We start from the raw sequence: 21,368 nt of genomic DNA, 5'->3' as shown, positions 1-21,368 counted from the left end.
CATATCCTCCAATTCTGCTGTGATAGAGATAACCCATTCCTCTGATGTTGGATATTTAGCCTGTTTTAAATTTTTTGCAGTTACAAACAATGAATGATGTAATGAACTTCCTTACACGTGTATTGTTGCCTATTTGTGTGAGTATTTTTATGGGATAAATTCCTTAAAATGTAACTGTTGGGTCTAATGATTGATGTTGCCAAATTACTCACCCAAAAAAGTTTACACACCTGCCACCTCCCATGAAGTTATCTCAGGGCTGACTTAGCCACTGGACACAGAAGGCACATTGCCTAGGGCCCAGAATAGTTTTAGGGGTCATGAAAACTTCTTAATTTCTTTTAAAATCAGAAGAAAAAAACGAATATAATAATAATGAGTATATAATATACAGTGAATCCAGCCTGGATTATATTTTTTATACTAATGAAGCCATAAAATATGCTTTTTCATATTTTATTATGGAGATGGGACCCATGAAGGCAAATGTGTGTAAGGCCCCTACAAGTCATAATGTGGTCCTGGCTTATCCATTTCTCCACACCCTTGCAACTCTGAGAATTTTAGTTTTTGCCAGTCTTTTATGCAAAACAAACAAACAAAAAAGACATTTCATGATTGTTTTTCTTTTCCTTGGTTATTTATGAGATGTGGTCTCCTAAGTTGATTGACCATTTAAATTTTCTTTATGAATTGCCTATTTATGCTCCTTACTCATCTTTCTATTGAGTTACTCATCTTTTCCTTGTTAAAAAAGTTATTTTTACATTATAAGAAATATTGCAGATTTTATTTTCAGAATTTTGCATTTCAGATTTATTGCTTTTTTTTTTTGCGGTACGCGGGCCTCTCACTGTTGCGGCCTCTCCCGTTGCGGAGCACAGGCTCCGGACGCGCAGGCCCAGCGGCCATGGCTCACGGGCCCAGCCGCTCTGCGGCACGTGGGATCCTCCCGGACTGGGGCACGAACCCGTGTCCCCTGCATCGGCAGGCAGACTCTCAACCACTGTGCCACCAGGGAAGCCCTATTGCTATCTTTTTGTGATGATGTTTAAAGTATTCCTGTACCCCAAACCTGTCAAGCATTTGTTACATGATATCATTCTTACAAAGGCTTACACAAATGTTCATTGATATTTTCTTCTATGGCTATTAATATGTATGATAATATCTTTAATTCATCTGCAATGCATTTTTGTAAAAGATGTGAAATAACTATTAAACTTTCTTATCCAAGCATAGCTAATTGTTCCAACACCATGAGACAATAGAAATGCCACCTTTACCAAATATTAATCTCTTATTATATATATGAGTCTATTTCTTGAATCTCTTCCATCCCGTTGATCCGTTTATCTGTTGCCCTGCCAGCACCACACTTTTAATTATTTAGCTTAATTATATTTTAGTCTCTGATTAGGTATATCACTATTCTCCCTCTTTCCCATAATCCTTCTCTTTCAATTTTTTTCTTGATTATTCTCACACATTTGCTCATTCTGATAAGTTACGTTTTCAAGTGCTGAATAAAAAACTCCATAAGTTTTGTAAAATTTAGAGATTAATTTGAGGAGTAAGGGGCAATTTTATAAAACAGGGTCTGCCTCCCCAAGGGTGTGGTACCTTGTTCAGACCTTCTTCAGACGCCATTCCCAGCTGGTCCTCGGTTTGTCCAAGCCCTTGCCATCTCAGCAATCTCCTCAGACTCCTCCATGGCTCTCTTTGTAGGACAGGAGGTCAGTAGCAGGGGCTTCCCTGAGTCTTCATGTCCCCAAGAGGTTAACGGGGTCCTTTTTCTTTGCCATTTTTGGTCTGCTTGTTACTGGTTTTCTGAGAACTATGTTCTGCTGCAAAGCACTGTGGCAAAGCTCATCATAATCTCTTACCTGGATTTCTGGTCTCTTTGCTTCCACTTTTGCTTACTCTGGCCCATTTTCCACACTGTGCCTCGTGTAATCTTTCTAGTCAGATCCCCATGGCCTCCTGCTGGAAGACCTTCAGTGATTCCCCATTGTATTAATTATTCATTGCTGCTGTAAAAAATTACTACAAACGTAACACCTTAACACAACACAAATTTATTATCTTACAGTTCTGGAAGTCAGAAGTCCGAAATCAGTTTCACTAGGCTAAAATCAAGGTGTCAGCAGGGCTGTATTCCTTTCTGGAGGCTCTAGGGAAGAATACATTTCCTTACCGTATCCGACTTCTACAGGCCTCCCTCATTTCTTGGCTCATGGCCCCTTCCTTCATCTTTTTTTTTTTTTTTTTTTTTTTTTTTTTTTGCAGAAATAGTGGTTTATTGACAGGCCAGCTTCCCCAGCCAGCCACTGCCCACCTGTGGGGCTCAGGGCCCATGGGTTGGACACTGCAGAAGGTGGTTCTTCAGGCCCAAGGTCGTGGGGATGGGCAGAGATGCAGCCATGCTCGCTCACTGGAGAGCGGTCTCTGACAGTTCCCAGCAGCTCTGGCAGGTAACGGACATAGCCCACACCTGGGTGCCCACGGGCAGGGGCCAGCGGGGTCTCACAGTTTGGGATATAAAAGGTGTGTGTGTGAGGTTGGGGTCGGGTTGTAGCCCTGGGTGGTCGCGGCCCAGGTGAGGATGTGTCGGGACGCGGCCACAGCACTAGGCCGGGCGGTGGAAGAGGCTGCCCGTGCGGAGCCTCCGCTTGAGCTCCTGCCAAAGCAGCTGCCACTCCCTCTGAGCACCCTTCATGACTCCGCTGTTCTCCAGGGCACGGCGGGACAGGTAGGGCAGCACCTCCATCACAGGGCCATAAGGCACGTACTTGTACACGGGGAAGCCTGCCTGGCCTAGCGGGAAGCTTATCTGGTCGCACATGCCCAGAAGCTGTCCAAAGTACACCTGGCGATCGGCAGGGTGCAGGCCCAGCTCCTCCAACCTGCACAGCGTGAAGCACACGGTGTCCTCACTGTGCGAGGCCACCATCACTGCAGCCCTGGCATTGTGCTTCAGCTCCTCCAGGACGTAGTTGAGGCACCTGTGGTACATGGCGTTGGTGGCCTCGTACGTGGGGTTGATAGGGTCCTCATACCCAATCTCCAGGGCGCGGGCACGTTCCCCAGGACGTAGTTGAGGCACCTGGGGAGGGTGACGCATGAGTCAGGCCTGCACAGCCTCTGCAGGGGCAGAGGCAGAAGCAGGTGCAAAACAGTGGACGATCCTGGCGTGGAATTAAAAAGCAAACAGGCCTCGTGCCATTTGGGGAGGGCTGCCGGGGTACAGCTCTCATCTTTATCAACTCAGGCAGTTCAGTAGACTTTTATATTAAAAAAAAACAAAACACCTTAATGGTTTTAGAAAAAGTAAAACAAAGGCAGAGGAGGCATTGGTTCTGACCCCCGGGTTGCTCCCACGTTGGACAGGGTCACGTCGGGTCAGCTCCAGCCCCTTCCCGGTTTCTCCCCTCTACCCCGCCCCCAGGAAGCTCTGAGGCTCCGGGAGCCAAAGAGGGCAGCGCACCTGTGGTACATGGTGTTGGTGGCCTCGTACGTGGGGTTGATAGGGTCCTCATACCCAATCTCCAGGGCGCGGGCACGTTCCTGGGCCATGTATGCACAACGCACCAGCTTGGCCCCGAAACACCAGCCCTCTCGGAGAGCCAGCTCCACATCCAGGGTGACATTGTCGTAGGCGTCCTTGAGGTAGCACTGGTACGTGTTGAAGATGAGTGGCCTCTCCACGTTGAATCTGCGCTGCATCTCCAGTGTCAGGCAGCTGATGGCCGGCTGGAAGTAGGTCTGCTCGGCGTCCACCATCAGCCGCACGCCCACCTCGCTGGCTTTCTTGGCCAGGGCGTCCATCCTCTGCAGCATCCTCGTCATCTGCCGTTCCTCCTCCTCAGTGAACCGTGACAGCAGGGGCTCCAGCTATCCTGTCTGCATGTTGGGGACCACCAGGTGCTTGGAGAGCTCGGTCCTGCTGTCAATGTGGCTGCCCCAGTCCAGCAGGTCCAGGGTGCCGGACACGCCAAGGGTCTCCACAGTGAACCAGTTCTCAATCTCCATTCGGGACGCGATGCCCATCTTCACCACGCTTTCCTGCAGTGCAGCCACCTCCAGCTTCGTGTCCATGCAGCCAGCCCGGCCTTGCCCTGCTCTGCGGCCATTTGGTGGAAGAACCGTCTCCACTTGGTCAGCACATCTGAGAACTGCAGCAGAAACTGGGGTCTCCCCAGTGCGGTGAGCTTAATGGATGAGAAGCCATCCTCGCTGGCGCCACCTGAAGCCTCCATGCAGCGCAGGAATGTCTCCATGTGGCTGTCACACTTGGCCTCGCTGGCGTAGAAGTAGATGCGGGCGCTGACAACGCCATCCCTGCGGTCTCCGAATGCCCGGTGGGCCTGGAACTGCTTCTCCCTCTTACTGGTGCCATGGCCGTCCCTCTCCGATGCTGAGGTACAGGACTCCATCTCCTTGCGTTCGGCCTCCTCGGGGGTCAGGTCCTCCTCCACACCGTAGTCCAGGATAGAGCCCCCGCCGAAGGCCCTGTTGTGCTGGATCAGGGACCGGATGGACTCCTGGTCCTCACCAGCCACAAACTGCCCGTAGAAGGTCATCTTCATCAGTCTGTCGAACAACCTTTGCCCCGTTAGTCTCCTGGCAAGCCGGAGCAACTGCTCGTGGCGCGCCAGCAGCGCGGGCGAGGCGCAAAGGCGCAGCACCAGCAGGCTGCGCGCCAGCTCCCAGCTGCGCCGGCTCCGGTACGCCTCCTGCGTGTTGCAGAAGTCCGCGGCCCAGCCGCGCGGCCTCGGCCGCCCCGCGCCCCCGCACGGCTTCCAGGCCCGCGGCGTGCTGCTCGCGAGTCGCCGGCGCTGTAGACAGCGTGGCTCGGCGGGAGAGGGCGGAGCGCAGCACGGAAAAGTTTCGCCTAAGACTCGTGGCTCTTCCTTCATCTTTAAAAACAGCCACTGTATCACTCTGACCTATGTTTCTCTTGTCACATCTTCTTCTCTGATGCTGATCCTCCTGCCTCTTATAAATATGGTCATAAGGACCCTTGTGATTCGACTGGACCCATCCAGTTAGTCCAAGATCATATTCCCACCTCAGAGTCCTTAACTTCATCATATCGGCAATGTTGCTTTTGCCATATGGAGTAACATGTTCACAGGTTCAGGGATGAGGATGTGCACATCTTTGGGGGACCACTATTCAGTCATGCCTTGGGGATGAACTTGGCTTGCCAGCCCCGCAGTGACTGGCCCCCACTACTCTCCTGTCTAAACTCACCCTTTGAACTCCCTAGTCCAGCCACATGAACTTCTTTAAGTTTCTGGAGCCTGCCCTCTCTGCTTCCTCCAGTCCTGGTCCAGGCTGATTCCTCTGCCTGAGAAAACCTTTCCCTACCTCTTCACCTGACTAACTCCTCCTCCTCTTCCAGCCTTGGCTTAAACCTCACTTTCTCTGGAAGGTTTGGACAACCTCTTCTACTCCCTGCATCTTCTTCCAGACTTTGTTGTTCTCGTAACATCCTCCATTGTTTCTGGCCCTGCTTACATTGCCTTTAATATTATTGCTTATTTGATTATCTTCTCTCCCAAAATGTAAGCTCTTTGAGGGCAAAGGTGACAAGGGCAGCTCCACACCAGAGGGAGTTTATTAACTCCTTGAAGAATGAACTCATAAACATATTAATTTCATAATAGGATACCAGTTATTTTACTCTGTAGGCCTCATATTAAAAGTATTTGTTCATCATTCATTCAACAAATATGTGTTGAGCACTGACTTGGGAAGTACTGAACCAAGGAGTTGAAATTAAGAAAAAAAATCATCTAATGTTATGAAGATGCTAAGGTTGTAGTGGTATGATCATAAGGACCTGAATAACAATTTTCCCTTCCTAGGAAGATGGACTTGGAGGTCAGTGAACCAATAGACTTTAGTTCTGGAGATCATCAACATCTGGTTTGGAAAGCAGCAGATGATAATATCCAGAGCAACTCTGCTCGGTCCTACGGAACTTCATCTTCAACTCATGGGCCACAACAAACTCATGGGACTCCACGCTCCAAAGCTGGTGAGCGAGGGGATACCTATGTGGTAGAAATTTCAGCAGAGACCACCACAGAGGACAGCAATCCTTTATCTGGCCCATTCTCAGAAGCAGCTATCCGCAGAGGTGAGAATAAAGAAATGACCTTTTCTGAAGAGAAAAGCAAATGTTCTCTTAAAATGTTTACACAGGGTGGATTGTAGGATTTAATTTTGCTTTTAGTTTTTTCCCAGTCATGCTTTACCATGAAACATGACATAGGGCTGCAATAACAGATGGTCCCCAAGTTTTCCAGGGCATTCATAAATTCATGATACACATATTATGGTGAATAACTTGTGGTTTTCTTAGGAAACATGAATTAGTCATTGAATGTAGAATGTTCTTACCTACATACAAGGTGATACCATGATATTGGCTTAAGTTTCAAAGAATACTAATTCAGAGCCCTACATATTAATTCTGTATAGGAAATACATTCAGCTGTAACAGAAGTCTGAAAAACTGTGGCTTAAATAAATGAGAATTTTTTTTCTTTCATGAAATATGAAGTTGGAAGGTAGACAATTCAAGGCAAATGCTTAGGTCCCCGGTGAACACTCTGCCACCTTTACGCCTTCTTAGGACCTGGATGACTTGAAGTTGGACTGTGAACTTTGAATCTCATTGCTGTCTCCCTGTGGCCCTCACCCTCTACCTTGTGGCTGGAAAGAGGCCTTCTGGAGCTCTTAGTTGGCAGCTGAGGCTGCAATGGCCATTATGACTCCCTGACATGGATGGCAGTTTGTGTTGGTTGTTGGCTCTCTTCTTGTGGCTTGAGCTTCTCATCACGTGGGGCTGGGTCCCAAGAAGAGGTAGACCAGATGGACAAGCCCCAGTGTGTAAGCATTTATCAAGCCTCTACTAATCAAGCCAGTGCTAATGTCTCACTGGCCAACACGTCATGTGGCCAAGCCCAGCATCAATGTGGGAGGGCACTCCACAGGTTTTGCCCAATTTAAATTCTTATTTGTCTTCCGGTAATTGAATTGTAAGTGTTCTTTATGTATTGGATCCCTTTTCAGATACATGATATGCAAAGATTTTCTCCCAGTTTGTGGGTTTTCTTTCACTTTCTTGATGGTGTCATTTGAAGCACAAAGCTTTTACTTTTGATGAAATCAATTTTTTTTTTCTTTGCTTGTGTTTTAGGTATCATATCTAAAAAAATCATTGCCTAATCCATGCTCACAAAGATTTACACCTATACTTTCTTCCAAGAATTATATTTCTTATGTTTATGTCTATGATCCATGTTTAACTAATTAACTTTTGTGTATGTATGATATGAGAAAGGAGCCCAAATTCATCATTTTATACATGTACGTCCAATTGTCCCAGCACCATTTGTTGAAAAGACTCATCTTTCTCCATTGAATTGTTCTAGTATGCTTGTTAGAAATCAATTGACCATATTTGTAGGATTGACCACAAATGTAAGGAACTATTTTAGGGCTCTCAATTCTACTTCATTGATCTATATGCCTAGTCTTATGTGGCTGGGCCACATTTAATATCTATTCCCTCACAGTCCTTGATACATACTAGATGTGAATTTAATGTTAAGTAAGTGGATATTTTAATGTAGGCAGCACACATTTGGGTATATATGTTCTGGCATTTTGATTAAGATAGCTCAGTCCTATTTCTTTGTTGTCACACTTCAAATGCACAGAAACTGCCCAGCAGAAGGACACAGTTGACAATCCTATAAGTCAACTTTAAGCAGCATTCTTTCTTTTTTTTTTCTTTTAAAACTGGGATAAGGCCACAGAAAAGTAAATGGTCATCAGCGGTGTCATATTCCGAGGGCTCCAGGAAAACCTGTGTAGTCAGCTGGAAGTAAGCAAACAGATGCCAACACGCTCTGCACTCTGCTTTGGCACGCCATTGGTTTGGAACTCCTTGGTCATACTTAACAATTCGTCAGGTTATCAAGTTTCTGCACAAGCAGGAGGGAAGGGAGTTGCTAAAGGCAGGGAGGATAGAGAGAAAAGTGGTGGAGAAGTTCTGCAAACTCCCTGCAGCCCAAGTCCCTCTGCAGAGGGGTAAACGCCCTCTCCCCCAGTAGTCCCTAGGGCATCACTGGGCTCCATCAATGCAGGGGTTCAGCTGAATCCCTAATGATAGGTTTGCAACATTCTGAGACTTTCAGATCACTTTTGGTCCTATAGAGGATGGGGTGTCCATAATAAGGAATTAAATCCCTGAGTTTGGTCTTTAAAATTTGGGGGCTTTCATGGATAAACCCTCAGATCTTCAATAAAATGCCTCTAACAGTCTGGACTGAGTCTTTTCCGAGAGTTCTGCAGAGCTGTATTGTTGTCACCCTATTGGCCAACTCTAAACTAGCACTCCCTTTCCTATCCTCAAAAAAATCAGAGGAAAATTTTCTTTCATTAAGGGTCAAAAATAGGTAATTACATTTATATTTTTACTTTTGAATATTGTGTCATAAAAATAAAGTTTCTGTCTCCTCAGCTTTCATCGTAAAAGTGTTCTTCCTCCTGTCGGTTGTTTCTTTTCTGGTAAGTCTTTATTACTGATGTAAATTAAGTATTGAGCTGCCCATATTAATTCTCACTGAATAGCTCAATTTAATTTTGATCATTAAAAGATTATCTATTTTTCCTTAATCATTCATAGGATATAATATTTCTGTCGCTTTGTTTTTCTGAGGCAACTTCTAGACGAAGGTGTTGGTAGATTTCTGGAGTTTAACTTCCTAAGCTAAGAATTTTCCCTTATTTGGGGCACTATTTTCTTTTTTATTTTCCCCAAGCTATTTCCACAGATAAAACTGGGTAAAGGAACAAAGGTGAGACTATGGAGGCCTTGGAGGCTGGAGCTCTGTTAAATGCAGAAATTATTTCAGAGACTATGATCCATCACGGCTGAAACCCATCCTTTGAAAATCTGTGTTTACAAACAAACATATGAGAATTTGATTACTTTTGCTTTGTGTACATATCAGTCTCAGTATTTTTTAAAATTAAAACTTCACTAGGACATTTGCATTTATCCAAATTTCACTTACCACTTATGACTGTACTTTTTTGTGAATCTATTTTAAGAAGCAAGATACAGTTTTATGTTTTACTGTTTCCTTTCCCATCTGTCTTTGTCAACCATTTAGGGTTTCCCCCATTTCCTCTCATGAGATTGTTTAACTTCTACTTAAATATTACACTAGTTAGCAAAATAAGCTACTTATTGTGTAAAACTACAATTTTTTTAACCAGGAAGGCTTTAAGCATTTGGGTGGTCAAGAATCCCTGGTTCACCTACTCACTCTTGTAAGTATTATTGGATTAAATTAAAAGTTTTTTTCTACTAGCTATTGATTGATGTCCTTATTAAAAATTAGGTAAAGGTGTAACATTCTTTTTTAAAATTAATTAATTTTTGGCTGCGTTGGGTCTTTGTTTCTATGCGTGGGCTTTCTGTAGTTGCGGCGAGTTGGGGCTACTCATAATTGTGGTGCGTGGGCTTCTCATTGTGGTGGCTTCTCTTGTTGCAGAGCACGGGCTCTAGGCGTGCAGGTTTCAGTAGTTGTGGCTCGCTGAGTCTGCGCGTCCGGAGCCTGTGCTCCGCAACGGGAGAGGCCACGACAGTGAGAGGCCCGCGTACCTCAAAAAAGAAAAAAAATTATAAAGATGGAAAATAAGCAAATTAGTGGTTGCTGGGAGTTAGGGTTTTGTGTGTGTGTGTGTGTGTGTGTGTGTGTGTGTGTGTGTGTTACCATGGTAGTAGGATGGTAGTATATCTTAATGATGAGATAGTTCCACATCTTGATTGTGGTGCTGGTTACATGGATCTGCACATAGATTTGCATCATAGGTCTGTGACATAGCATTACGTATATACATGCTGTACCAATGTTACATTACTGGTTTGGGTATTCTACTTTAAATATGTAAAATGGGGGGAAACTGAGTAAAGGGTACACAGGACCTCTGTACCTTTGCAGTTTCCTGTGAATCTACAAGTGTTTCAAAATAAAGAATTTGAAAAAAGAACCCACAAGCTATGTGTGGATGGCAATGAGAAAAGTTAATTTTAAAAGCAAAAAAAAAAAAAAAGAGGTAAAGGTAATAATCTACATTTTTGTTTACTTTATAATACTTATTATCAGATAATACATCTCTATATCTATCTACCTATAATATATCATATGAAATATCATATGATATAAGCAAATAATACATGGTTTTAAATTATCCCCAGGCCAGCATTTTTTGTTGTATTTATTATACTTGCTTGCTGTGGGAAGCTCTGCCGCCAGGTGCCTGCGAATTACATTCTCCTGGGATTATTTGTAAGTAAACCTCATTAGCATCCGTTGTCATTCATCTCTGAAATATATTTTCATCACATTATTAAATTCATTCCATTTATTGTGGAAAATATTTCTGTGGAATAATACAGATAGAAATTATTTGTGAGACATTCTCTTGGATGAATTTTGAAGTCATAAACTTATTTATGACCTGGAGTCCACACCCTCTTAACAAACTAGAGAATTTGGGGACCCTGGGCTACTCTCTCTGTGCCAGCAAACTTGCTTCTGAGAGGCCCACTCCGGAGTCTGGGCTACATTTCAGGAACAGTTAACCTGACTGTCCTCTGTCAGAGACAAAAAACACATTTTGTTGTGGAGAGTGAGTTCACAAATTGTGTGCAAGAAATGTAATTTTCCTTACTTTTGTAAAATTTATTTTATTTCTATTTCAATGTGTCCTGACTCTACTGTAATTGAGGTTTCTGTTTATTAATGTTTACACCAGTCAGGCCAAACCTCTTGCCTCCTGGAAGCAGTGGACTCTCTAAAACTCACTGACAATAGTGTTTGCTCCTCTTAGGAAAACCCAGGACAGAATCTCAGTATGATTTAGTGTGTTGGAAAGAAAGTCAGATTCTTTGCGATTGCTCCCATGAACTGCTGACCACCCTTCCCTGTGAAGATTTACTTACCAATTCACTTGTTCCTCACCTGGTTCCATGTCAGAGTTGAGGTAGCTTATAAAATATGCACAGTATAAGAAGATAAGATAAATTGGTGGGGAAATCTGATGGAAGGAAAAATAAGGAAAGGAAAATAAAGCCAGAGGTAAGATTCGTGCACAAAATGCATAGTTCCATGCATTTGAGTGTGATGAGCCTAGATTTGGATCTGCGCCTCCTGGTGGTCAACGTGAGCAAGGACACATGGCCAAGGATGAGGTTCTCTGTGGGTACCACACAGCATCCAGTGTGAATTATATGTCGGGAAGAACAGTTTCCTCATGACGCTGGAGAAGACTGTCTCTTTGATACCCACATATGGGCATTTCTTCAGCTGACGGAGCATTGAGGGGCCTTTCTTAGTTGGTGTGGATACACTGCTTATTGTCCAGGTGAGCAAGTAGAATCTATCAGTTCCTGCACTTAACAGCACAGACCACACTCAGAAGGGGTGGGAGTTAAAAGCCAGACATAGAAAGATACTGGGAATCCTGGGGAAGAGACGATGGGATGGGGAGAGGTATTTTTCCAGACACTTTTGGGTGTTTTCTTTTAACTTTTTCAATAGTTCTAATGTTTATTTCAAGAAGAGATCAAAGTTATTGATCTCAAAGGAAGCTCTCATCTCCAAGGTTTTGCTGTTTATTTCTAAGCTGGTAACAGCCTAAGAGAAGAAATATTATAAAAGGGAAGGTTGAAAGCAAGCACATTGTTAAAATATCATGTGTACGTGGAATAGATGCACTTTAAAAAAAACCTATGAGATCAATAAAGACAGCTTACTTTGGTCCGTTGAACAAAGTAGAGAATCAGGCTTACCCACTGGGTTTGGGAGATCCAGAGAGGCAATACAGGACTCCCAGGACTCCGGTTCTTTTCCAGTCTCCAAACCTGAACGTCATTAGCCAGCTGGAGAAGTTCAAAGTCTCTCAGGCAGTCCTAGCACTGCGGATAGGATGTGTCCTCACATTTACTCCCGGAGACTAGAAGGTTCTTTCCTGGTTCTTGCCATGGACCAGCTAGTGTCTGGATTTGCCTCTGACGGAGCATCCTACCAGCTGGGAATGTCCTCAGGCCCTGCAGCCGCTGCTGACTGTAATTCTCACTGGCCTGCCGGCTGTCCTGGAGCCTGACTGTGGGCCTGGGCACATCCTCATAGCCTTTTTGGTCTCATCCTCCAGCTTGACTGCCTTCTGGCTCTCAACCCCTCCCTCTCTCCCTCACTCCCCATCCCTGGCTCCATTTGGACCATGGGAACCCTCCAGCCCCCATAGAGCCTCCATACAGACCCCATGCAGCCCCAGTGCAGCCCTCGTCAGAGCCCTGGATTGGCACCTATCAGTGCAGCTCCATGCTTTGTAGGTGTGTCCTCCAGCTCATCCCCTGGTACTGAGGTCTCAATCCTCATTCCATGTCTGAGGTTTGAAGTATTTTATTCTCATCCAAGCACTATGGGAAAGGTCAGTACGGAAACCTTTGGTGGAGCATCAATAGCATATCCTGCTCTGATAAAATGTTAAGATTCTGTGTGGATGGCCCTATTTGATTAATGACAATATGGTCTACAGATAAAGCTTTTACCTTGGTTTCCACATTCCTAATTAATACATATTTAACTCACTGAATATGTGGAAAGTTACTATTGTGTTCTAAGAAATATTTACTCATGAAATAATTTTTTCTGTCAGTCTTGGGGAGAATGATAAAGAAAAGTTTGTTTCCGTTATTTATTTCCCATATTCATAGCCTGTAGCTTTGTGCGCTGGGATCATACATATTCCCAGTAGCTCACTAGACCCTGCCAGAATGCACAAACCTCAAACCATCTCTTCTGGATTTTGGCCTTGGGATTCAGGCTTCTGATTTATTGTGATTTTTGTTTCTAGACAATTCTTCAAGGTCTGCTGCTAGGAACTGTGTCAGTGTAAGTCTTTGATACACATTTGTGTGTGTGTGTGTGTGTGTGTGTGTGTGTGCTTTTCTTTGAATGTTATGTGAACAATAATCACAGTCTCTGGTTTTAGTTTCTATAATGCCGAGGAAGTGTTATGGGCAACGGCAGCAACTGCTCTAGTGACGATATCACTCACTTTATTTGCTCTTCAAACAAAAGTATGTATTATTGAAGCAGATTTCTGTCATAAGGGAGTATGTGAATATGTTTCTTTGCCCCTCCTGACCCAATCTGCTCCGTCCTCCCTCGGGCTCTCGGCTTTCTGTGGGCCTCACCTCCATGGAGTCCTTACCTTCCGGCTTCTGGCTTTCCTAGTAACCATGTTAAAAAAGTAAAAGGAAACAGGTAAAATTAGTTTTAATAATATATTTCATTTAACCCAGTATATGTGAAGTGTTATCATTTCGACATGTAATCAGTATAGCAAAAATATTAATGAGATACCTTACATTCTTTATTTTGGAATTCAAATCCAGTGTGTATTTTATACTTGCAGCAATCTCAGTTTGAACTAACTGCATTTCCAGTGCTCGGTAGCCAAGTGTATTGAAAGCACAGTTCTAGACAAACTTTCTTAGAAGGCATCAGAGTCACCCGGAGAGCGTGTGAAACACAGAATTCACTCCTCCTGGAGTTGCTGCTTCACAATGTCTGGGATGGGGGCCAAGGGCCAATAACGTATATTTCCCAGGTGCTGCTGATGCTTCCGGCCTGAGAACTGGACTCAGTGACCTGGTAGATTATTCTCTTGGTGTGGTAAGGGTAGGGAGTAAAATAGGAAAAATAGAGGAATTAGGAAAACACTCTTGCAAGAAAATACCTTGGATTCTTTTACTTCCTAATCCACTTTTTTTTCAGGCCAGAAGATGAATATTCCTCTTTCTTTAAAAAAAATTCTAATCTTCCCTAGGCTGACTTGGTTACTGATTTATAGCAGCAAAACCAAAAAGCATAATAATAAATTTTAAGATTACAAAAGAATAATTAATAGTAATTTTTGAAAGCTTAGTATATGTATTTTTATTGAACTATATACATACAAATGTGAAAAAGGTACCCAGTTAACATCTTTGTCTATTTAATTCCATTAATGTAGTCTATGCACATGCTTTTAAAAATATGAATGATTATGATCATACTATACTTACAAATTTACATCCTGCTTACTCAGTGTACATTTTTTATTAGGGAAAATTTTATATAGATACAAAGATAGAATAGTTTAATGAACTCCCATGTGCCCATTACCTAGTTTCAAAAATTATCAATTTGTGGCTCCTGTTATTTCATCCATATCCTACCCTTTCCTCCCTCTGAAGAAATACAACACTTTTTATGTAGCATTTTTCAGTGCTTAGGGGCTAAGGGATTTCCATGGTTCTTGGGATTAGCCAGGGGAAATTATTAGCAAATGGGCCAGTTTCTGTCTAGCGGGTACACAATGCATCTCTAAACACCTTGAAATTGCTTATGGATGATAATTTAATTGGTTTTGTGTTGTTTATGTTTCCTCAGTGCGATTTCACCTTGCTAAATGGAATGCTGTTTGTTTTACTCTTCGTACTTATTATCTGTGGAATTCTCTTAATCTTCATACGATCATATGTAAGTGGGATCTCCTTTGTAAACCTCAGAGAATTGTTAGAATATAGGGTGAAGTGCTAGTTGTGTTGTTGGTCTGGATCTTCTGAGAAGCAGACACCAGATGGGTGAAACTTGCAAGGACTTTGATAGGAGAAATTTCTGTGGGAGAAAAGTGTGGCGGCAACGAAGGCTGGAAGAGCTGTCAGACCACGACAGCATATGTGACCCCAGGTTCAGGAGAGGGAAGGAAGGTGGGAGCACTCTGGATATGATGCCATCAGGGGCTCCTGGAGGTAATGTGGGTCATTACAGCAGTCCGGGGTCTCCCAGGAAGGTCCTGCTGCCCCCACCAATGACTGAGATGGCGAAGCATGACCCAGGAGCAAACTACAGGGGGTTGCACCACACAGCCACCGGGCCCTGGTCAGTTACATGCCCCTCCCCGTAGCTGGAGGTCTGTGAGGCCACCTGCTGCACCAGTTGTGGTAGGGGACAACTGACAGGAGGTCTGGGCATGAAGATTGAGCTCCGACCCTAGGCGACAGCTGTCCTCCCCTGAGAGGATCTTGGGGGGAACCACTGACAGACCCTTGTTCTAAGTGTGTCCAACCTTGCTGGACTCTGGCAATTTTGAATCCTTCAGACTCCAGCTGTCAGCTGTTTTCTTACACCTAGCTCAGTCTGGAAACGCTGTGCCTCCCACTGTGTGTCACTGACTCCTGTTTTCTCTTTCCCCAAGAACCTTCCCTGGTTAGCAGAGTGCTCCCCATCCCTCTAGGACTAGCTTTCTCCTCCTAAAGAGTGAACGCCATTATGCTTCTCAGATGTTATACACCACTTCCTTTTGCTCTTCTACAGCCGAACCCTTTGGCATTTAGGCCAATTTGTCACATATTCTGATCAGGGCTGTTCTGGTTGCAAGGAACACATACCGCTCAGACTAGGTCAAGGCAAAGACCCAGAGACTCTCATGGAGCTCCTAGGTGGGAAGAAGAGCCAGAATTCACGGAAATGGAAACCCCACCTCCCTTTCTTGAACTGAGGTGATTGGCCATCTCTGCTTGTGAAGTAATAGCTCCAGCACTAGCTAATGATAGAACTGCTGCCTGGATTCCTCTATCCTGAGAATTGATTTCTAACTGGCCTAGAGCATCTGTTTGATCCTGGTCACAGGTAAGAGGCTCTTGGTCGGTCAAGAGATTCACTGCTGTTGGAGTGTTATCTTCGACCTCTTGTCAATCAGCTCGAGCAAGGGCTGTGTGAGGGTCACTATGTTCCCTGAGCTGAGGGGAAGGCACATTCTCTTGAAGAACTATGTGGATGGGGCTTGCTGAATGGAATTGAGTGGATGCTGTTGACTGACTATGTTCAAGAAAATATTCTCTCCACAGCTTTGACTTTCTTAATATCTTATCTAACAGCAGTGACCTAAGTGATCCCCTGAGTTGTTCCAAGTCTTACTCTTAATATACAGTTGTTTCCTTTCTTTTTGCAGTGGTTGCATCTATTGTATGCTGGACTTGGAACTGTGATCTTCTCACTCCTAAGTCCATTTCTCCCTTTCTTTGACAAAGAGTATGGTATGTGCATTGATGGGGCCCTAAGCCCTCTGCTAGGCCTGGAGTCAAGTGGAGTCAGTAATTCACTGGAAACCTCTCCAGGTCACTTGCCCCTTCCTCTGTCTTCTCATCCTCCTCCTCCTCCTCCTTTTTATTTTTTACAAAGACAATTCTTTTTAGAGCAGTTTTAGGGTCTTAGTAAAACCGAAAGAAGAGTACAGAGATTTCCCATGTACTCCAGCCTCCATACACACATGGCCTTCCCCATTATCAATATCCCCCACCAAAGTGGTACATTTATTACTGATGAACCTACATTGACACATCATAATGACCCAAAGTCCGCAGTCTACATTAAGGTTCACTCTTGGTGTTGTACATTCTATGGGCTTGGACAAATGTATAATGATATGTATCCATCATTGTAATATCATACATAATATTTTCACTGCTCTAAAAATCCTCTTTGTTCTACCAATTGATCCCTCCCCACCCCCAACTCCTGGCAACCACTAATCTTCTTACTGTTTCCAAGTTTTGCCTTTTCCAGAATGTCATAGAGTAGGAATCATACAATATGAAGCCTTTTCAAATTGGCTTCTTTTACTTAGTATTTGCACTTAAGATTCCTCCATGTCTTTTCATGGCTTGGTAGCTCATATCTTTTTAGTGTTGAATAATATTCCAACATCTTGATGTACCACAGTTAATTTATTCATTCACCTAATGAGGGGCATCTTGTTTGCTCTCAAGTTTTGGCAATTATGAATAAATCTGCTATAAACATCTATGTGCAGGTTTTTGTTTTTGTTTTTGTTTGTTTGTTTGTTTGTTTTGCAGTACGCGGGCCTCTCACTGTTGTGGCCTCTCCCGTTGCGGAGCACAGGCTCCGGACGCGCAGGCCCAGTGGCCATGGCTCACGGGCCCAGCCGCTCCGCGGCATGTGGGATCCTCCCGGACCGGGGCACGAACCCATGTCCCCTGCACCGGCAGGCGGACTCTCAACCACTGCGCCACCAGGGGAGCCTCAGGTTTTTGTATGGACAGATGATTTCAACTCCTTTGGGTAGATACCAAGGAGCATGTTCAATGGATCATACAGTAAGAGTATGTTTAGTTTTGTAAGACAGTATTCCAAAGTGGTTGTAATACTTTGTATTCTCACTAGCAGTATGAGAGTTCCTGTTGCTCCATGTCCTCACCAGCATTTGGTGTTGTCAGTGCTCCAGAATTTGGCCATTCTAATAGGTGTGTAGTGGTATCTTATTGTAATTTTAATTTGCATTTTCCTGATGACATATGATGTAGAGCATCTTTTCATATGCTTATTTACCATTTGTATATCTTCTTTGGTGAAGTGTCTTAAGTTCTTGGGCCCATTTTGTAATCAAGTTGTTTGTTTTCTTATTGTTGAGTTTTAAGAGTTCTTTGTATATTTAGGAGAACTGTCCTTTATCAGATATTTCTTTTGTAAATATTTTCTTCCAGTCTGTGGCTTGTATTATCATTATCTTCACATTGTCTTTCACAGGGCAGACATTTTTAATTTTAATGAAGTCTAGTTTATCCACTATTTCTTTCATGGATCATACTTTTGGTGTCATATCTAAAAAAGTCATCGCCATACCCAAGGTCATCTAGGTTTTCTCCTATGTTATCTCCTAGGAGTTTTATGTTTTACATTTAAGTCTATGATTCATTATGAGTTATTCTGTGAAAGGTGTAAGACCTGTGTCTAGATTCATTTTTTTGGCATATGGATGTCCAGTTGTTTCAGCACCATTTGTTGAAGAGACTATGTTTACTTCATTGTATTGCCTTTGCTCTTTATTCTGTCCTGTTGATCTATTTGTTTAGTCTTTTCACCAATACCACACTATCTTGATTACTGTAGCTTTATAGTAAATCTTGTTGTCTGGTAGCATCAGCCCTCCAACTTTGTTCTTTTCCTTCAATATTGTATTGCCTATTCTGGGTCTTTTGTCTCTCCATATGGTTTGTCAATATCCACAAAATAACCTGCTGGAATTTTGACTGGGATTGTGTTGAATCTATAGATCAAGTTGGGAAGAATTGATATTTTGGAAATATTGAGTCTTCCTATCCACGAACATGGAATGTCTCTCCATTTATTTAGTTCTTCCTTGATCTCATTCATCAGAGATTTATAGTTTTTCTCATATAGTTCTTGTACATATTTTGTTAGATTTATACCTACGTATTTAAGTTTTTTGGATGCTAATGTAAATGGTATTGTGTTTTAAATTTCCAATTTCACTTATACATTGCTGCATATAGGAAAGTAATTGACTGTTGTATAGTAACTTTGCATCCTACAACCTTGTGATAATTGCTTATTGAACCCTCAGATGCTCCTGGGGCTTCTAATCCTGACCAGGGCTTCCCTGTGGGCTGGCTGTCTCTTGCATGGTGTCTTGAGCCCTCTTCCCCTGGAGTTGGGGGGCAGACAGCTGGATCCTAGCTCACCTACTCTCCCCCTTTCCTGTCTGCCTTCAAACATATAACCTCACCTGAGAGGTGCACTCCTAACCGCCAATACATGAAATGATTAGGAGTCATTATCTCTCTTGTAAGAAGAAATAAGATAAAGTCAGGGGTTCTTGGAGGGGAGGAAGAAAGAAAAGCACTTTTCCACAGAAGGACTCTAGGGTGACAGATGGAGGTTAAGAGCAAGGCTGGAAGCTCAGCTGCGAGGCCCCTGCATCGGGAGGCAGACGCGCAACCACTGCGCCACCAGGGAAGCCCCAACAAGGCCTTTTTTTAAAGGATGACCAACTGTCCTCGTTTCCCTGGGACTGAGGGGTTTCTGAAGACACACAAAAGTCCTGGGCAAACTGGAATGGTTAGTCATTCTAGCTTTTTCTGCACAGAGTTACTGGAATCAGACATAGAGAGAGGGAGGATAAGTGGGAAGGGACTTAGTGATCCAGGTGAAGCAGCCGCTTTGGCAACCCCCAGACTTGGGTTTGACTCCCTTCTCTGCCACCTCCTACAGTGTGATCTTCCCTTCTTGGAGGCTCTGTTAACCTCACCTGCCTCAACTGGGTCATTCCCATATTACATGAGATGACATCTATCATGAACTGATATGAGGCTACCCAGAAGGTGCCCCATTCTTTTCCTCCTGTTTCTTTCCTCCCCTCCTCCTCATTCTTAGAAGCCTGAGTGGGAACCAGGACACAGGGAGAGCTGATACCTGAATTACTTGGGACAGGTTTCCCTGTAGTGGATGTTGTTCTAAAATGGATTATTATAAAGAGTCTTTAAAACCCCAAGAATTCTTTGTAATGCCAGGGTGGACCTGTCTGATGCGGCTCTGCCTCACAGCACTAGACTCTTAGTCTACAGTCTGGAGATAAAGACCTGAGGAGCCGCTTGTTTTCTTTTCCTCCTTCTAATGCACTTGTGCTGCCCACATCTGCTCACTTTGCAACAAACACAAGGGTGAGGGGGCTCTCTGACTTTTTTTCTTGATGCTTTAGAAGCTCATAATTTTACCTACTGCAGCTGAGCTAAAACATTTAATTGGGGGTTATTTAACCATATATGAGTCTTCTCATTCTATTTTGGAAATATTGACATCGTCACAAAGCCATCTCCAATGTCAAGTTTTGAAAAATGCTATCACCCAAAGGAAAGTTCAGAATTATTGCTGTGGGTGAATCTAAATGTTGGGGAACCATCTTTATTTTCATTCTTTTTTCAGTGAGAACATGTGGGAAAATCACAAACACAGGGCATTTTGTAGTTTCTCTCTGTGTCCAATTTGCCCACCTGGACTACATCATTGGCTAAAGGCACAGAGCTTTCTGGACTTGGAAGGAAAGGAAAGTAAGGCTCACAGATTTGGTCCCACTGGCTTCAGGAGAATGAAGCACTTGCTTTAATAGATAAAGCACAAACTTGGGGACATCATGAATGATTGAGGCTGTAAGAATAATATCTATAGCCACAAATTTACTCTCTGTGATGTATTTACTGATGGGAAATAATTTTTCCATATAATTTTAGGATACTTACTTGATAGAAATGTACAATTTAAGTAGCTAATTCTTCTTTCTTTTCTTTAAGTACTTGGTGATGGATGTACAGCTGATGGTGGGAGGGCGCCATCATCATTCTGACCTGGACCGTGAAGAGTATGTTTTTTCTGCCCTGAACATCTACATGGACATAATCAACCTTTTCCTTTTTATTTTGCAACTGATTGGACTGGGACGGTAGTCATATGGCCAAGGCTGGCTCGTGCTGAAAAGAGGGAAGGAGGGAGGCCTGTGAAGACATGCAGAGGTTACCACACCATAAGCCCTTCTATTTTAAAATACTTAATTTTTCTGTCAAATGAAAGTGAGCATTCAGTAAATGTTAGCTGTAGCTGTTATATATTTTTAGTTCCACTGTCACATTGCAAAACTTTCTGGCGGACATTTCTGATTTTTATAAATTCAAAAGGTGAGCTACATAACTACATACTTACAAACATTTGTAAGATGCTCATTATTTTGTGGAAGTTTTCCAGGCACTATTTAAAGCTGTAAGCAACATCCCTCTGCATGAATAAAATTGATTACAGAAACCCATATTTACTCCATTCTCTTCTCTTGATTTGGACATTTGGTGGGAATATTTTGGCATCTGACTTTTTTTAAGAGTAAGAGAAACTACAAAGAATTCTGCCTTTCTCTTGGATTCCAGAGTCAGACTGGAGAAGTAAATTCTATCTTGAGAGATCGCTTTGTTTCTATCTCAAACTATCTGTGTGCTCCAAGGGGAGCCTTTTGGGTCTGAACTACTTCAGTGTCTGGCAGGAAGATAAGAAGGGGCCATTTCCAGCATGGATGAATCATGCAGGGGGGAGGATGGGGAAATTAGATGAACTCTTCTGGTCTCTCTAGTATTTATCATAGAGCTTTATTTCAAAATTTAACTGAACGTACAGATCTCAAGTAAGACATATGGACTTAAGTACAAACAATATAGTCACATACATCTACCTGACTTTTTGACTGCATAGTTCAGATTAGCCATATCTCCACTATTTTAGTAGAGTTTCTTTATTGTGTTTATGATCTCTTATTACTACCAGTAAAATCCTCGAGATGAGCGTAACCTCTGAAATGTGAGCAAGTAGAAGAGAAAGGGACTTTTCAGCCACCCAGCAAAAAATCTAGGAGGACCCTCTAAA

At 43.3% G+C, this 21,368-nt stretch overlaps 2 protein-coding genes across 2 annotated transcripts; one reads left to right on the top strand and one right to left on the bottom strand.

The window, feature by feature from the left end:
* Positions 1 to 2,541: 2,541 nt before the first annotated feature.
* LOC112067041 (proline dehydrogenase 1, mitochondrial-like) lies at positions 2,542 to 5,409 on the bottom strand. The gene is given in 4 exon segments (XM_024131840.3): positions 2,542 to 3,005; positions 3,488 to 4,100; positions 4,103 to 4,761; positions 4,763 to 5,409. Coding segments are annotated over 4 exon segments (1,980 nt in total). The 5' UTR covers positions 5,095 to 5,409; the 3' UTR covers positions 2,542 to 2,629.
* Positions 5,410 to 5,464: 55 nt separating this feature from the next.
* LOC102990876 (protein lifeguard 2) lies at positions 5,465 to 20,417 on the top strand. Its single transcript, XM_007103346.2, has 9 exons — positions 5,465 to 6,148; positions 8,543 to 8,570; positions 9,259 to 9,357; positions 10,289 to 10,379; positions 12,952 to 12,989; positions 13,090 to 13,177; positions 14,535 to 14,624; positions 16,099 to 16,145; positions 20,254 to 20,417. The coding sequence occupies exons 1-9, from the start codon at positions 5,878 to 5,880 to the stop codon at positions 20,405 to 20,407; spliced, it is 906 nt and encodes a 301-aa protein (XP_007103408.1). The 5' UTR covers positions 5,465 to 5,877; the 3' UTR covers positions 20,408 to 20,417.
* The last annotated feature ends 951 nt before the right edge of the window (positions 20,418 to 21,368 follow it).

Source organism: Physeter macrocephalus, chromosome 5 (genome assembly GCF_002837175.3).
Source record: "Physeter macrocephalus isolate SW-GA chromosome 5, ASM283717v5, whole genome shotgun sequence".
Lineage (NCBI taxonomy): Eukaryota > Metazoa > Chordata > Mammalia > Artiodactyla > Physeteridae > Physeter > Physeter macrocephalus.
Note: the sequence above shows the minus strand (reverse complement) of the source record. Positions and strands in the feature narration are given on the sequence as shown.

Bases quoted from the DNA above. Each gene is read 5' to 3' on its own strand.
- LOC102990876 (XM_007103346.2), top strand. From the start codon at position 5,878: ATGGACTTGGAGGTCAGTGAACCAATAGACTTTAGTTCTGGAGATCAT. The intron at 10,380-12,951 runs GTAAGTAAACCT...TTTTGTTTCTAG, and splicing joins ACATTCTCCTGGGATTATTT to ACAATTCTTCAAGGTCTGCT. The intron at 13,178-14,534 runs GTATGTATTATT...ATGTTTCCTCAG, and splicing joins TATTTGCTCTTCAAACAAAA to TGCGATTTCACCTTGCTAAA.